A 16,708-nucleotide genomic window follows, 5' to 3' on the forward strand; every position below is an offset into this window, starting at 1 on the left:
CCAATCACAAAATGGGATTGACGATTTATGAGTTTTAACCTTCAAAGCCCAGTATTTTTTACCAATCACAAAAGGGGATTTTCGATCTATGAGTTTTAACCTTCAAAACCCAGTATTTTTTACCAATCACAAAAGGGGATTTCCGATCTATGAGTTTTAACCTTCAAAACCCAGTATTTTTTATCAATCACAAAAGAGGATTTTCGATTTATGAGTTTTAACCTTCAATACCCAGTATTTTTTACCAATCACAAAAGGGGATTTTCGATCTATGAGTTTTAACCTTCAAAGCCCAGTATTTTTTACCAATCACAAATGGGGATTGCCAATCTATGAGCTTTAACCTTCATCTTCATTACCATCAAAACAGAGTAACTACTCGCGGGTTGTATTAAGAACATATCAAATATCAAGAAAGTTTTATGGTAAACAGGGACAAATAAAAATCACAAAGGAGTCAAAGGGAAATATATTCCAGCATTATTTTACGGGAAATCCAACGACTTTAACTTTGGTAATCCAGATAACGTTGTCCTTTCAGTGAAGATAATTAATACATATATCAACCTTATTATTTCAGTTATAATGGTAAAGGCAAGGGTCATTATTTCTATTTTCCCCCGTATATATGCAAGAAATATATATTTTTAATAAATATATATATGGTATATATACTGTGTCTTCAAATAAATATAAGATTTTATATTGATAGGTGAATTACGTCAAGGCCGTGTTTAATTCAGAACTCATTTGACAAAAAAAATATGTTATGAAACGTTATTGCTCTTAATGAAGTAACCTTTTAGTAATAGGAGGAATTGTTTAACCGAGAAGGCAATTAGTATATAACATTGGTTATTGATGTATTAATAATGATATAAATGACTCACCTTGAACCTTCTTTACATCTGCAAAACGAAAACGAGGTAATGTATTTGTAGAAGAGTCGAGTCAACGATACAAAGCGCACACAAATAAATATATATTTACAGTAATACCGACAGTACAGATAGGTAGAATGTAGTTTTTTTGCGGCCATTCGGCCCTTTATCCAGGTAAATTACAACCGAAATCTTGCTGATATTTAATACATATATATGTAGTTAGACAGGAAAAAAAGTGTTCGAATCCATGAAGCTAAAAATATCGAGCCGGTCATTCAACTTTTTTTTACAAATGAAATATACTCATTTCCTAACTAGACAATTTCTAAAGTGCAAAGAGAAGAGATATTGAGATTTTCAAAACATTAACATATTTTTTTTTATTTTATCTATTTATTTATTTTGTTGTTGTTGTTGATTAAGAATAAAAAAGAATATAAAAGAAACACAAATATTCGTATATAATGATATGACTTCTAAAATTACTTACGTGTTTGCGTAACTGTAATAACAGAGAAATGTATAATTTTAATAGTAAATACAGAACAGAACACAAAATGTTGTATATTTGTTATTTAATTATTCTCCTTGTGTTAAATTTTTATGATGTTCGTATATTTGTGAAATAATTTATACGTATAGTAATCCAGAAGAAAATAAATGAAATATGAAGAAATATATTGTAAAATATGTTTATGTTAACATTTGATATATATATTTGATAATTTACGACTCTCGTTAAAAGGGGGCAACGCCCGATTCAAATCATTTATGTTGCCAATTATCAAGATATTTGATCAAATGTAATTAAAAAGTGTTGCTACATAGTAAACAGAAAATAAACCACTGTACTCACTGATCTTGGGTACTACAAACAATAAAGGAAAACACTGTCAATGATATTCATGTATATTCATTCATATATGTGTATAGATCTACGATTATATATTTGAGCGACAATTACATTGGTTAGCATGATACTTTTATAAGTCTTATGTCTGGGCAAAGTTTGATCAGCAAAACGCTGTTTCATGTTTAATGTGTTATCGTTTATACATTTAAAAGTTCATTTGATATCTGACAACTAAACTAGTACTCTTATTTTTTTATGTCTGTAATGCATTTACGATTGATTAACACATGGAAATATATTAATATCAAACACTTACCTGGCCGTTCCTGGACAACTGAAATAGAGAATGAGATGTTATCAATTAATTTTAATTAATTGCTGTAATGCTAACAATATTCACTTTAAGTTATTTCCGTATAATGGTACAATCTTAACTCATGTTAACAAGCATCATTTCATGTTTTATAATTCATGTTTATATATTGTTTTTTTTTTATTTTACTTACGTACATTCAAAATGCTTTGCATGCACATGATAATTATCCTATCGAATACAGTTAAATGCATAGTGATGTAAGTAAAAAAAAACCTCACCTGTTTGGATTTTAGGGACTATTTTGTTGACTGTCAAGACAAATAAACAACATATGTGTTATTATCATTATATATGCAAACATTTTAGAATATTACAATTTAATGTATTGATACCATATACTTAGTTTGTACTGCATTGGTATATTTTCTATTCTCATTTTACCGCATTTCGACGATTTATATCACAATGACATGAAGCAAGACAATAGCAATGGTGCTTTATACTTTGGCTATATTATATAGTTATCAAAGTATATTTCATTACGATTTCCATATGCATATACTTTTTTGACATTTTGTATGTTAAATACCTATCATAATCCTCACTTTTGGATAAGGTATATCGTGGTTACGAGGTCATGCACGTGTAAATTGCTTCTCTCATAAATACATCTAACGACATTCACCCTGTATAATTTGTTTCTTCGATTACTTGTTTTATCCGCCGTAAATAGCTTAGGCTATTTCAAGGCGGTAGTAGTTGGTGACTACCTCACTGAACAACATACGGGAGGTACAACGTATGCCATCCAGAGCAATAAGGGTAAATTGTCGTGCGCAACGATACAACCATGACAACACAGACTGGCCTGTTTCTAAACGTAATGTATCTGATGACTAACACAAATAAATGGACAAAAAATAAGATCAGCGCCTGAAATAATAGCTTATCAGCAAAACGTTTTCTTTTATCAGTGGAAGTGGGTGGGGGTGCATATAATATTTATGCACATGTAATTTGTAAGATGGATCCAGAGGTTAACATTTTAGGAGATGGTGATATTGAGTGTCATGTTTTATTTCATTGGAATATTGACACTTTTTTCACCCCGAATTCCAAACTTTGATATTTCTGTCGATTAGTATTTCCATGCCTCCGATAGGCATCAGTACTTTACGACATCTAGCATACCATAGAAAGACGAAACAACTGTTTGATGAACTTTTACTCATTTTGTTTTTTTACTACATCTAATAAATTTTTATTTGTATTGAAGGTGGCGGAATCTTGTGAATCTTCAGGGCAAGACACCTTTCTGTGGAAAAGTTGTTATCTAAAGAAATCTCCAAATTCGAACAGATTATCGTTGAAACCAAAACCCCATTTTTAAATGTTACATAAGATCCAAATTCGTTACATGGTAACATAATGAGTTGTTTTACTTACCGACCTTCGTGTGATGGACTGAAACGATAAGACACAATAAATCAGAATATATATATTAATATATCTATAACATTAAAATAGCAGTCAAATATCTACTTTCATCAATTGAATTAAAGATATTTTGCTTGGAAAATATCATAAGGCTGATAGGAACTATTGCTTGTTTGCCAAATATTTTAACCCGTTCTAACAGACTTTGTGACTGGTTCAACGATTAATTTATCGTATATATCATAAAATAAAGGGTCTATACATTATGCTTGCGGAAAAGAAAAGGTCTTTAACATTGAACTTAAGAAAGGTAATAAAACTAAGTTTTCACATTTTTTTAATTTCAGTTATATATTCGTTAATTATGAATTGCTTAATTTCTGATACTATTTAAGAATTATCAATAAGGAAACTGTGAAATACTTACAGTGTTTTGGTACGTAGTGTGGAACAGGAACATTGTCTAAAAATCAAGAAATATTTCATAAGTCAGTTATCATCACGATTGAAATACTGCATGCTCAGGTTTTTGGAAGACCCCCTTTTGACAAGTTTGACTGTACATCCCTAACTTTGCATTGTCAATGAAATTAATCAATAACCTTTTTTTATCGATAATTTAAATTTTAATTTATTAATGAGACAGAAGATGTATAAAGATGATATCAACATGTTATCATTCAAAAATTATAATATATTTCATTGTCATTTTCCTAATTGGAGTAAAAAAAAAACGATAGTTTCCTACAATATCATCATTTAAGCATTGATCATATACATCGAATTTAAGATTATCTGTTGAATACACATTTAGTACTCACTTTGAACGGTTTTGATTTCTGTAAAAGTTAAAAAAGAAACGAAACAATGAGAAACGTTACAATGAGACACGTTTTAAAGAAAGAAAATATATAATGAATTATCAATAATAATTGTATTAACCAGGACAGTGAATATATATATATGATATAGCGTAAGTTCCTATGCTATGTATTACGTGTTCATATTGAAATTATAAAACAATAACATGGTTATTGTTGACGTATTTGATATTTTTAATATATCATTAAGCAAATCGGAATATGGCTGTTGATATATATATATATATTCTATATAAAGAGAAACTCTTACCTGTTTTTATCACTGTACAGAAATAAAAAAAGAAAATATATAAGTAATTTGTAAGATTCTATGACAATCAATATATACAAAATCGAATGGAGAATGGACTACTTTACGAAATGTTTTTTTTTTGCTATATAATAACAAAGAATACATATCAGTTATACGTAAAACAGTAGTTAGGTGGCTTTCAAAACATGTATTAGGTGCATGATTGACAGAATATGATAATGATTTCGAAGATTTTTTTTAAAGATAATTTTTTTTCATTTAGAGAGATAGATTTTATGCAGTTTTATGAAGTAATGATTTGTATATGATCAATTCAATGTTGTGAAATTTAGTATCATAATCAATTATACTTTCTTTGCTTTTTGTTGTCCTTAAAATGAATTTAAGATAAACGTTATATAATTAGAACAGACTACTTACTTGGTTTCTCATGAACAACTGTACAAATGAAAATAAAAAAAAATTGTTATAAAAAGTAGATTTATATCAGACACCAATACCATATCGCTTTATTTGACAAATATATCTAACTAAAATTATAGTATATACATTGTTATGTAATGGCTATTAAAATTTTCTTCAAGGAGACTAATGAATCGTCAGCAGTTACGAATAACGTAATTAAACTCAGTGATATTTGATACACATCAGAAATTTTGATAATAAAGAGACTCAATGGAAAATATATTACCGTTACGGATCACTGAAAAAAAGAAGAAAATATGAAAGGTTAGTGATATGTTGTAAAACACATTTTTGAAACTCTGACAATTACAGCAATTTAAGAATACCATTCAGATTCTATTTAATATAGTATTCTTTCTTATGAAAGAATATTTCTTAATCGAGATTTGATATTCTTAAATTTTATTTAGTATAGATTCAAATCATTGATGAATTACCTTTACAACGATAATATACTTAATAGTTCGTGTCAAATTAAATCTACAATAACAAAACCAAGTTCAGTACCAGTCACCATGGTAACAAAAACAATATGCATATTTATATAAAAGTAGAACAAAAAGGTTACTTACTCGGTTTAGGGACAAGTTGAGTTTTTGTTTGTACGTCTGTAAAATAAATAAGTTTTGTTTTCAGTTTCTTTTTATATTGATCTGCATTGTTGTGAGTTTGTTGCTGTATCTTTAGGCTGAAGACTAGTATTTTTTCATTCAAATATATATATATATATATATTAAAGAATGGGTTTATACAAGGTATGTTTTAATTTAATTGAAATAAGGTATCAAGATATGTTAAAAGGCGTATTCTACAAACATATTCTAATATGTATGTACACACTTATTGTATATCATATTTCAAAAATCATCAATGAAACTGAAATAAACGAATCTTAAGATCCCTTCATACACTTCAGTATATATCAAAAGTACTTACGAACACGGTCGATATACTTGGGTCTGACGACTGAAAAAACAATTAAGAAAGATTAACAACCTTTTTTTGATTTTTTTTCACTAGTACAGCATTTTTCTTCATTCAGAAACACATCAATCGAAGGAATGCCACAAATATCATCGCTCTGTCACCCATACTGGCATGAATTCGAAACAATTTAAAACAAATTATGATAAGATAAAATATTGTCATTACTGTTGTAATGTTACCTGTGATAAATTAAATAAACATTGGATATTTGTCTTGAGGGCTTTGAGTTATATGTATCTATTGCAAAATTATGTGCTGCGTGATATAATTATCGCAACTGAGATTTAAAAAAAAACCAGCTTAAAATGTGTTTCTTTTCAAAAGATAGTAAAATGTAAATTTAATCTGAAATATATTAATGAATAAACAAAAAAGACTGCAATGCAAATATGTAATTTAATGTATTTAATTACTGAATTGATTGGATAATGAAAATAAAATGAATATGCATACCTTCCATGGGGACTGTTGAAAGAAAAGAAAATGTTGTTTAAAGTTATTTAGCGGTAAACAAAGGCATAGACAAAATAAATCAAATTTATGGTCTATCTTTTATATAAAACGGTATACATACTATTATGTTATTGGTGATCATCTTAACTCTACCGGCGAACATTTTCTTTTGAAAAAAAATGTTTGAATTTATATTAATAATTATTTTGTTTCAAACCTTCAAATAACATAGATTATGATAACCCAAATTGAATAAGTATGATATAGAGTGTTTTTGATATCAGTGACTAATTAAATATTGATATTAAATCGTTAAGTCATTCAAGTTTAACACTGAATTAATGCGATATGTCAATATTTATCAGAAGACAATAATTGCTATTTTAAGATTCAATCAAGTTTTAATTTATTTCAAACTTATAATATGGTAATATAATATAAATACTTATTTACTTACCAGGAGCTGTTTGTATAGAAAAAAGGATAAAAGAATTTGTTAAACAAAATCACAAAATTTATATATAATGCTGGCGTTAGGGTATTATTTTGCTTTTAAATAAAATCTAAAAGTTTAATTCAATGAACCAAGAATCGATGACTTAAAACCTTAATTAAAGAAAATGATATTTACATAGGAAGTATAATTTGATAAAATTAAAGATATTCATGTAAATTGTCTTGACTGATCTCTATTGGACTAACGGAAGTAGGAAATGAAACTAAAATCTTTAAAAAAAAACTTAGTGAAATGGTTAAAAAGCAAATAAGACAATCCATACTTACATTTTTGAACAACTGCAAAAAGGAACAAACAAAAAAACGAATAAATAAATACATTTTGTGTTATACAGCAATAGTCATTTTTTCGTTTATTTTTTTTTTCATATATATATATTGCATGTATACTCATGGATATTTGCTTAATTCATAATTAGTTCAAATAAAATTAATCCAGTCAGCCTCTAGAGGAAGAATGCAACCAAATGAATATTGATTTGATTGGTTTACATATCTCATAACATAGATAATAAAGTTATTTCTCGTAACATTATTACGTATTTCCCGATACATTAATATAATTGATTATGATTATCGAAATATTTATGCAAATAGTAATTCAACTTACATGGCTTCGGTACTGTAGTTATATGGAACAGAAAATGATAGGAACAATAAGTAAAGTATAATAAAGAACATGCATTGTTTAAAAGAATAATTTTACATAAACCAAATCTTCGATTGAAAAGATAAAGTTTAAAATTCAACATAAATTGCCCTAATTCAGTCGAATAGTTAGCTAAAGATATTGTATATTTAATTTTCAGTTGATTTTTCTTATACAGTACACACCCATTTGCTTGTGTGGCTACGTAGATATAAAACTATATATTTTATTTATATTAAACATTATTGTACTATGAATATTATGATTTTATACATATGAATTTTATGTAGAAAATACTGCTCCATACGATTACATTGATCAAATATATCATTTTTGTGCAACTTTGCTTCTTACCGTGGATGAATTCTGAAACAAAATGAAACTAACATGAGAAATGTGTTATAATTGCATACAAATAGATATCTATGCATATCATATTACTAAAATGAGATGATATGCATTTGAAAATATATATCAAAATATTGCATTGACTCAGGAAAATGTTATTGTTCATTTTGCATAACTCTTTTGCAGCTAAGTTGCTTCATAGTGCTTAACCATATATAGGTATAAAGTCTTGACCATATATAAGTATAAAGTCTTGACCATATATAGTTATAAAGTCTTGACCATATGTAGTTATAAAGTCTTGACCATATATAGGTATAAAGTCTTGACCATATATAGTTATAAAGTCTTGACCATATGTAGTTATAAAGTCTTGACCATATATAGGTATATTACTTTGATGATTTATTTTAAATACACATATTAGCTGTGATTGTTGCAGTCCTAGTTTATTCTGGTAAAAAGAAAAAAATCAACCATCCAACCCTTGCAGAATACATGTTAGTATTGATGAATTTTTATTAAAATTTACACCCAAAGTAAACTTTTTTTTTTTTTTTTTTTTTAAGTTTACATTAATCGTTCGGCTTTGATTTTTGTTTGTAATACTAAGAGATATATACTTACTTTTAACTTCAACTGTTAAAACAAATGAAAATAAAGCCAGATTAGCTTATATACATCTTCAACATGAGTCATCTAAAGGAACATCATTTCATTTTTATATTAGAATTTAACATTGTCACATGTCTCTGTTATTAGGCCGCCTTGATCACTTAAATGTGTTTATTTTAATTCATAAAATTAAATATTGTCACTTTGATATGCTAGAGCTAGATGTTGCATATTTCTTTGTTCTTCGAACACCTAACAGTAGCATGTTAATACTCAATATCCAAGTACAATTTTCATGCGTTTTCAAATGTTTTCTATGTGATGTATTGAGTTATAATCTCTCTTTTATGAGAAATATAATATCAAGCAAGAGGCCACATAATTGTTCTTTAAACTCAATACTAATAAAAATGATAAAATACATTGACTATACTTACATGGACTGGGAACGGCCTTGTGCACAACCTTTGTCTTGACATGGTGTACTGCAATATGTATACAAATGTTTTGACATATAATGGGTGTTTTGTGTACAATATTATACCGGTATTCCATGATATTTGTTTATAATGTATGACGTCACAATTAATATATATGTTAACGCCCAATTACCATACCACTTACAGATGAGAGTTATCATATATTTTTTTTGTAAATAAATAATGTGATCAATATAATCTTATAATGACCGCTGTGGTGTACAGAAGTTATCAAAATGGTCCAATAATTTGATAACAAAACAACAACAAAAAAACAAAAACAAAATATACAATGATCATTATATCCCTCTCAATATATTTGTTTACTCACCGTGCTTGGTATCTAAAACAGAATGAAAACAAGAACATTTGATTTTTTTGTCAGGAACACAAGAATATGTATGTTACACGTTATCTCAATTGTAGGATATAGTATTGCCGTTTTAATAAATTACATTAGATAGATGATATTATAGTAAGCAACAACAGAAAATACCGATAGGATACCATAACTATAATTCTAGCTCAATATCTGCTTTGTAACAAAATATCAGAACGGCTACACGCATACATACATACATACATACATACATACATACATACATACATACATACATACATGCATGCATGCATGCATGCATGCATGCATGCATGCATGCATACATACATCCATACATACATACATACATACATACATACATACATACATACATACATATATACATACATATATACAAACATGCATACGTACATACATACATACATACATACACACATACATACATACATACATACATACATACATACATACATACATACATACATAGATACATACATACATACATACATACATACAAACATGCATACGTACATACATACATACATACACACATACATACATACATACATACATACATACATACATACATACATACATACAAAAAAGAAATTAAAATTACGTACGGATTCTTGGCACCTCCTTGATCCTGGGAACTGAAATGCATGAAAATATCGCGTTATCATTTAAAGTTTGTTACCGTATATTAGGCAATTTGAATTAAAATTGTAAACGAAAACAATTTCTTTTATATTGCGAATTTGAAATTGAGAACATCAAAAATAATTCGCACATCGGTAGTCAATTATCATTAAAATGTATATTAATTGCAGGACAATAACGATGATTTTACACATTGGCAACATGAGCATAACACCGTTTAATGCAAAATGTATGTGAGAACACTTACTATTGCGGACTAAGGTCTTGGTAATAATCTTGGGCACTGTAAAGTAGGCAATGTTAATAAAATTAGTATATCTCCTTTACCGTGATTTCAAACAGACGTACAACATAGTTCCAGTAAGCATCACATTGTCTCCTATCTGATGTACGACAACACTCGTAATAAACATGTTTGTCACTGTTAAAACGATATATGTGTTTCAGAGTAACTGTCTGTAACAAACATTTCTATATTTGTTAAAACGATATATGTGTTTCAGAGTAACTGTGTCTCGTTTAACATGTGTATAATAAATATGTTTGTCATTGTTAAAACGATATATGTGTTTTAGAGTAACTGTAGTAACAAACATTTCTATCTTTGTTAAAACGATATATGTGTTTTAGAGTAACTGTGTGTAACAAACATTTCTATCTTTGTTAAAACGATATATGTGTTTTAGAGTGACTGTCTGTAACAAAAAAATCTATCTTTGTTAAAACGATATATGTGTTTTAGAGTAACTGTTTGTAATAAACATTTCTATCTTTGTTAAAACGATATATGTGTTTTAGAGTAACTGTGTGTAACAAACATTTCTATCTTTGTTAAAACGATATATGTGTTTTAGAGTAACTGTGTCTTGTTTAACATGTGTTAACACACATTTCTATCTTTGTTAAAACGATATATGTGTTTCAGAGTAACTGTTTGTAACAAACATTTCTATCTTTGTTAAAACGATATATGTGTTTTAGAGTGAGTGTGTCTCGTTTGACATGTGTCTACACATTCAGTTACGAAATAATTTACATATGTGTCCATTATAAGACCACATATTTGTATCTGATAATGAAATGATTGCCCAAAAATCCTATAATGATCTATTCAGATAAGTGAAGATTATGTCCTTTAGCTTTAGATCAGTTCTTACCTTCCTTGACAACTGAAAAAAATAAGTAGGATATTTATTATTTAAACAGTAACATATTAATTTGATACGCAGTTCAATAAGGTCACATGGATATTGTTTTATTAAATTGGATATCTGTTCCAATAAACACGTGCATTTAGAACATATATTTAGAAATTATGTATCTGATAGGTAATATCAATAATATAAATACACAAATATCTTAACTGTAACCCGAAATAAACTCTGGTTACATTTGTTTAACATTTGAAAGCGAAACGTTATTTAATGATATGAATATAACTATTATGTAATAATGCAATATATTTTGGCATAATGATAGTTGATATTTAGTAGCTCAAACAAGCGCACTATGGCGGACAAATCAAAGTGGGTCCTCATCAGCCTGATGTTTGTAAGTATTGTATTCTTGTTGGATAACATACCTGTGTTGACCTTGGTCTGAATCACGGGAACGATTTCTACATAAAGAAAAGGGAAGGAAACATTATAATTATGAATAATGAAAAAAGGAATACATTGACGATTGAAAGGAAAATGAAAGAGAAAAGATGAAAATTATGTAATTTGATTCGCTCTGAGAAAAACTATAACATGTATAGAAATTGGTTAAGCTGCTGTACATAACACTAGCTAAAATTATGATATACAAAAAAATAAAATAAAATAAACATAAATAAATAAAATGATGTCCTTTCAATAGATTCCTATGCAACGGGCGGAACAGCGTCCGGAAGAATGCCTTTAATAAATTCCGTCTCTCACATGCGATTGTTTATGTTTAACTGTATGTATAAGTAATAGTTTGTAATTAACATTTGTGATTTGATTAGCTTACCTTTGTGCTTCATCAATACTGGTGCAACAACTTTTTCTGTAAATATACAGTAGAATAGTATTTATACTATCAACCAAAAACAATAAATTAACAAAAAATAAATAAATAAATCAGATAATAAATAAAATCGTATACATAGTATCAACCAAAAACAATAAATCATCACGAAACTAGATAAATAAATAAATAAATAAAATCTTATTTATACTATCAACAGAAAAACAATAAATCAAAAACAACAACAAAATTAATAAATAAAATAAATGAATATTTAAAAAAGAAAAAAAAATTAATAATATATGAAACACTTTACAATAAGGTAATATACACCCTTATTACTTCACGATAAGGTAGCATACCATAATGTAGGATATAATTAGCTTAAAAAACAACCTTGCCAATTAACACTTCATAATAAGGTAAATACATCCTAACCATTTCACAATAAGGTAACATGCACCTTTAAATTTTCACAATAAGCTCAAAAAACCACCCTTGCCTCTTTACAATATACACCCACAATGATTCAGTAAAGGTAGAACACATTCTTAACATTTCACAATAATGTAGTACTAAACCTCAACACTTCACAATAAGGTCACGTACACCCTTAACAATCCACAATAATGAAGTATACACCATTAATACTATACAATGTAAAAGCAAACACGCGCAATACTTCACAATACAGTTATATTTACACTTAAAGTTACACAATGGTGTAACACACACCTTTGTAACTTATCAATAAGGCAGAATACATAATTAACACTTCCTAATTAGGTGTCATACAGCCTTAATCACATCTTTAACAACGTGTCACAGTTTACTTACTAATAGTCCGCAATGGAATCTGCTGGACGATTTTCTGTACACCTGCAGTGATAAAACATTATTTAGAAATAACCACGTGGATCAAACAGATACTATTAGTCATTCACTATAAAACAGAAATAACAAGGAATGCCGACTTGATAAAGAAAAGTTTAGGTATAACTCAAAATAGTTAACCGATGGCAATGTTTTGGGACCATTAAAAAGGGGAATAAACAATACGTTCCGAAAGAGTAACCGTATTCTGTTTCACCAACGACACACGCAATATAAGTGTAGGTCAACGAAGAATGATGTCACTCCCTCAAAATGATAACAAAGGCTGTGACAACGGAACCACGAGACCCTTAATCAAGTATCGAACAAGACATATCTGTATTTGCAAAGTAAATGAGGATATTTTCAACACAGGGAAAGACTTCATTTTGAACCCCTGTCCTCCCTTGCCATTGAAAAGAGAGAGTAGAATGTAGAATACATGTGGAGGTGCATTTGGTGTTTATGAAACTTATTTTCAATTTGAGGTGGGGTTGCAAACGGAAGACCTGCCCAAAGAGACTGCCATGTAGGCCACAAAGGATAGGTGAGGTCTTCATCAAATACGATCAAACGAATTAATTTAAGAAAAAAAAATCGTTGATAACAATTTCGCCGGTTTATATTTCGCAGTTGTTCCGGTCGGAACTGAATGTTTGGATTATTGCTATTATAAACTTCAAGACAATTATGTTTATACAAAATTTTCTTATGGTATCTTAGTTCGCGTTTTATAAAGACCAGAAGTATTGCTTAATATAAATGTGATATATTCACCCCTTTTATTGCATCTATTTCTGCCATAGCCTCTAAGATTTGGTTTGGTTTGTTTTGTTCAACGTCCTATTAACAGACAGGTTCATTTAAGGACGTGCCAGGTTTTGGAGGTGGAGGAAAGCCGGAGTACCCGGAGAAAAACCACCAACCTACGGTCAGTACCCGGCAACTGCCACGCGTAGGTTTCAAACCCGCAACACAGAGGTGGAGGGCTGGTGATAAAGTGTGAGGACACCTTAACTACTCGGCCACCGCGGCCCCTTCGACCCCGAAGGTACCAACACTTTGTTGCCTTAACATCGCTGACGAGTCAAAATTGATAATCATTGTTTGTTTCAAAGCATCCTGTTTTACATTTACATTGAAAAGTGTAAACATGTGATTGAGACTTAAATAGAGTATATATTACACTTTACTTACGGACTTTGGGAACGAGTACATGTTCTTTCTGTGTAACAACTTTAACACCTGAAAAGATAAAAGGGCATCTTGATTACACATGGGAGAAACATTTTGATCTGATGTATATTATATGTAGAATACTGACAGACTTGTTTAGGGATGATATGTTAATTACAATGAAATCGAGAGGGCTCTCTTTAAAACTATATAAACATCTGTACATTTTTTTGTCATTGTTTTTATCTCCTTATCGACTAAATAGCATGTATTTAATTTTATGAACGAATTAAAACTTATTAATACAGCCAAAAATAGGCGCACTAATTACAGTCTTCATAGTATAGATATCTAACTAGTCATATGAGAAACTTAATTAAGACGGTAATGAATAGACGGAGAGCTCTCAATGGTAAAATAAATATATATCGTTAACATTATTACTCTTCAGTATTTGATTATTTGATAGTTTTAGAGAAATAGGAAATTGTTTCAACTTACGTTCATTTGTTACGACACGTGTTTCCGGTACAGGGACTACAAAATAAACACATGATTGATTATAGTTTCCACATAGAAACAAAATATCAAATATTAACTGTAAATAATATTCAATATCAATTAGTACAAAGTATTAAACAGAATCAAAATTTAGAAAAAAAAAATGAAAAAAGAAATAAACAAACAAACAAAATTAAACAAACAAACAAAACAAGCAAACACAAACAGATTTATTTTTGTTTCTTACTTCAATAGCAAGGATTGATGTTATTACCTGCTTCTTGATGGATTAGGCCGACTTGCTCACGATGGACTTTCGGTACAGCTATAAAGGAAAAACAAGTTTATGGTATAGATATGCTAAGGTATTTGTAAATCCCAAGTTAATCTTAACAAAAATTAAAGAATTAAATAAATAAATGATAAAAAAATATACAGTAAAATATCTTTCAAACTTATAACATTTGCTGTAATATATTTCTTCAATCAACAGTCATAATTCATCTAAATTTGTAATTCATTCTCATTAAATATTAAACAATAGCCCGTATGTGACAGTTACCGCTATATCAAAGCAACATATGCGCCTAATGTCGTTCACATATTATTGATAAAATTAACTGATTTACGAATGACATGTTCCCACAGTGGAGTGCTATGCATTGTTGTTAATATGTTATTCATCCTTTTTATGACACCTATGTTTAATATATACTTACTTAAGACCTTCACCTGGTTTCCGCCTGAAAAAAGTATTTTCAAAATATATTAATTTATGGTAAACATTGTCTCAGAAAAAATATTCAGTTTAACAATTTGGAGGAATAGGAATTTAGATAAAAATACCACCAATCTTTTAAAGGTATTAACATTAACTGGTTAAAAATTAAAGTTTTTTCTATTATCATATTGAATTATATTATTTTATTCTAAAGCGTTAAAATGTCATTTATATAGTCTTAGACACCCAAGAACAACAAAAAAGAAATGAAACTATTACCTGGTACAACAGGGTCTGTGGAATAAAAATAGAACAAGATACGTGAATATTCATAAGCTTTCGTCAACATATTGAGTAATGAATCACAAAAATCAAATCAAAATACATACTTTTCATCATAACAAATATCAACAGCATATACTATTCCGAGGCGGACAATAATGAAAAATAAACATTTGAAACTAAAACACAGAAACCTTTACCATAGAGACATACTTGTCGGTTTTCTAATGGTAAACACCATAACAAATATCAATAACAAATAAAATTCCGAGGCGGACTATTATGAAAAACAGACAATTGAAATTAAAAACACCGGAACCTTTACCATAGGGAAATATCAGTTTCCAAATGGTAAATTATAATTCACATGCATAGTACGTTTAATTTTGAAATGGTACAAAATGTCAAATTTCTGAAAATATGAATCACTATTAGTCAGTAATAAACAAAATCTTCAATGCTCAGTAAAATGTTATCTAACACAATATGACAATATTCATATAAGAGTTACCCCCCTTTAAATATGATTTCAATATGCTTTTAATATGCGGTAAATTAAATGTCATTTTACAGTTATTAAATAAACAAATAAATGAATGAATAAAAAATGAATGACCAAACTAAAAATACATATAAATAAAGAAACAAAATGAAAATAAATTAAGTAAAAATAAAATAAATAAAAAATAATCTGTTTGCTTAAAAATAAAAAGATAAATAAATAAAAAGATAAATAAATAAATATATAAATAAAATTGAAAATTAAATTTATAAATAGAAAAAATCTAACTTGTGTTTTTGCAAATATTGATTTCACATAAAAAGTAGGATATTCCTTAAACACATTTCCATGCACTATTCTAACATCGTCAACTATAACCGAACAGATTTAAACGTATTCATCCTATACTCACAATGGTTTCCTGGGTAAGGATCTGGATATAATAACGTTTTTTTGGGGTAAAATTGAAATTGAATTTATCAATTCATTTATGTATTTGAACATAACCAATTTGTGATCATTTTA

At 28.4% G+C, this 16,708-nt stretch overlaps 1 protein-coding gene across 34 annotated transcripts in view; it reads right to left on the bottom strand.

Moving 5' to 3' along the window:
- Positions 1–16,708, bottom strand: part of LOC117315789 — a 61,403-nt gene that overhangs the window by 33,955 nt on the left and 10,740 nt on the right. For 29 of the 34 annotated variants that reach the window (XM_033870170.1, XM_033870174.1, XM_033870153.1 and 26 more), the window contains 33 exons: positions 16,596–16,616; positions 15,679–15,693; positions 15,398–15,421; positions 14,953–15,003; positions 14,679–14,714; positions 14,199–14,246; positions 12,966–13,007; positions 12,132–12,167; positions 11,719–11,754; positions 11,294–11,305; positions 10,384–10,419; positions 10,100–10,129; positions 9,468–9,479; positions 9,095–9,142; positions 8,670–8,681; positions 8,049–8,060; positions 7,656–7,667; positions 7,313–7,324; positions 6,987–6,992; positions 6,530–6,541; positions 6,026–6,055; positions 5,662–5,697; positions 5,316–5,327; positions 5,045–5,062; positions 4,622–4,633; positions 4,312–4,329; positions 3,918–3,953; positions 3,500–3,517; positions 2,332–2,361; positions 2,054–2,071; positions 1,741–1,752; positions 1,375–1,386; positions 891–908 (listed from right to left, as the gene is read on the bottom strand). In XM_033870170.1, the coding sequence (XP_033726061.1) occupies positions 891–908; positions 1,375–1,386; positions 1,741–1,752; positions 2,054–2,071; positions 2,332–2,361; positions 3,500–3,517; positions 3,918–3,953; positions 4,312–4,329; positions 4,622–4,633; positions 5,045–5,062; positions 5,316–5,327; positions 5,662–5,697; positions 6,026–6,055; positions 6,530–6,541; positions 6,987–6,992; positions 7,313–7,324; positions 7,656–7,667; positions 8,049–8,060; positions 8,670–8,681; positions 9,095–9,142; positions 9,468–9,479; positions 10,100–10,129; positions 10,384–10,419; positions 11,294–11,305; positions 11,719–11,754; positions 12,132–12,167; positions 12,966–13,007; positions 14,199–14,246; positions 14,679–14,714; positions 14,953–15,003; positions 15,398–15,421; positions 15,679–15,693; positions 16,596–16,616 (783 nt within the window). The remainder of the gene's footprint in view (positions 1–890; positions 909–1,374; positions 1,387–1,740; positions 1,753–2,053; positions 2,072–2,331; positions 2,362–3,499; positions 3,518–3,917; positions 3,954–4,311; positions 4,330–4,621; positions 4,634–5,044; positions 5,063–5,315; positions 5,328–5,661; positions 5,698–6,025; positions 6,056–6,529; positions 6,542–6,986; positions 6,993–7,312; positions 7,325–7,655; positions 7,668–8,048; positions 8,061–8,669; positions 8,682–9,094; positions 9,143–9,467; positions 9,480–10,099; positions 10,130–10,383; positions 10,420–11,293; positions 11,306–11,718; positions 11,755–12,131; positions 12,168–12,965; positions 13,008–14,198; positions 14,247–14,678; positions 14,715–14,952; positions 15,004–15,397; positions 15,422–15,678; positions 15,694–16,595; positions 16,617–16,708) is intronic. The other 5 variants (XM_033870168.1, XM_033870163.1, XM_033870157.1 and 2 more) reach the window with 1 other exon arrangement.

Source organism: Pecten maximus, chromosome 17 (assembly GCF_902652985.1).
Source record: "Pecten maximus chromosome 17, xPecMax1.1, whole genome shotgun sequence".
In the NCBI taxonomy this organism is placed as follows: Eukaryota; Metazoa; Mollusca; class Bivalvia; order Pectinida; family Pectinidae; genus Pecten; species Pecten maximus.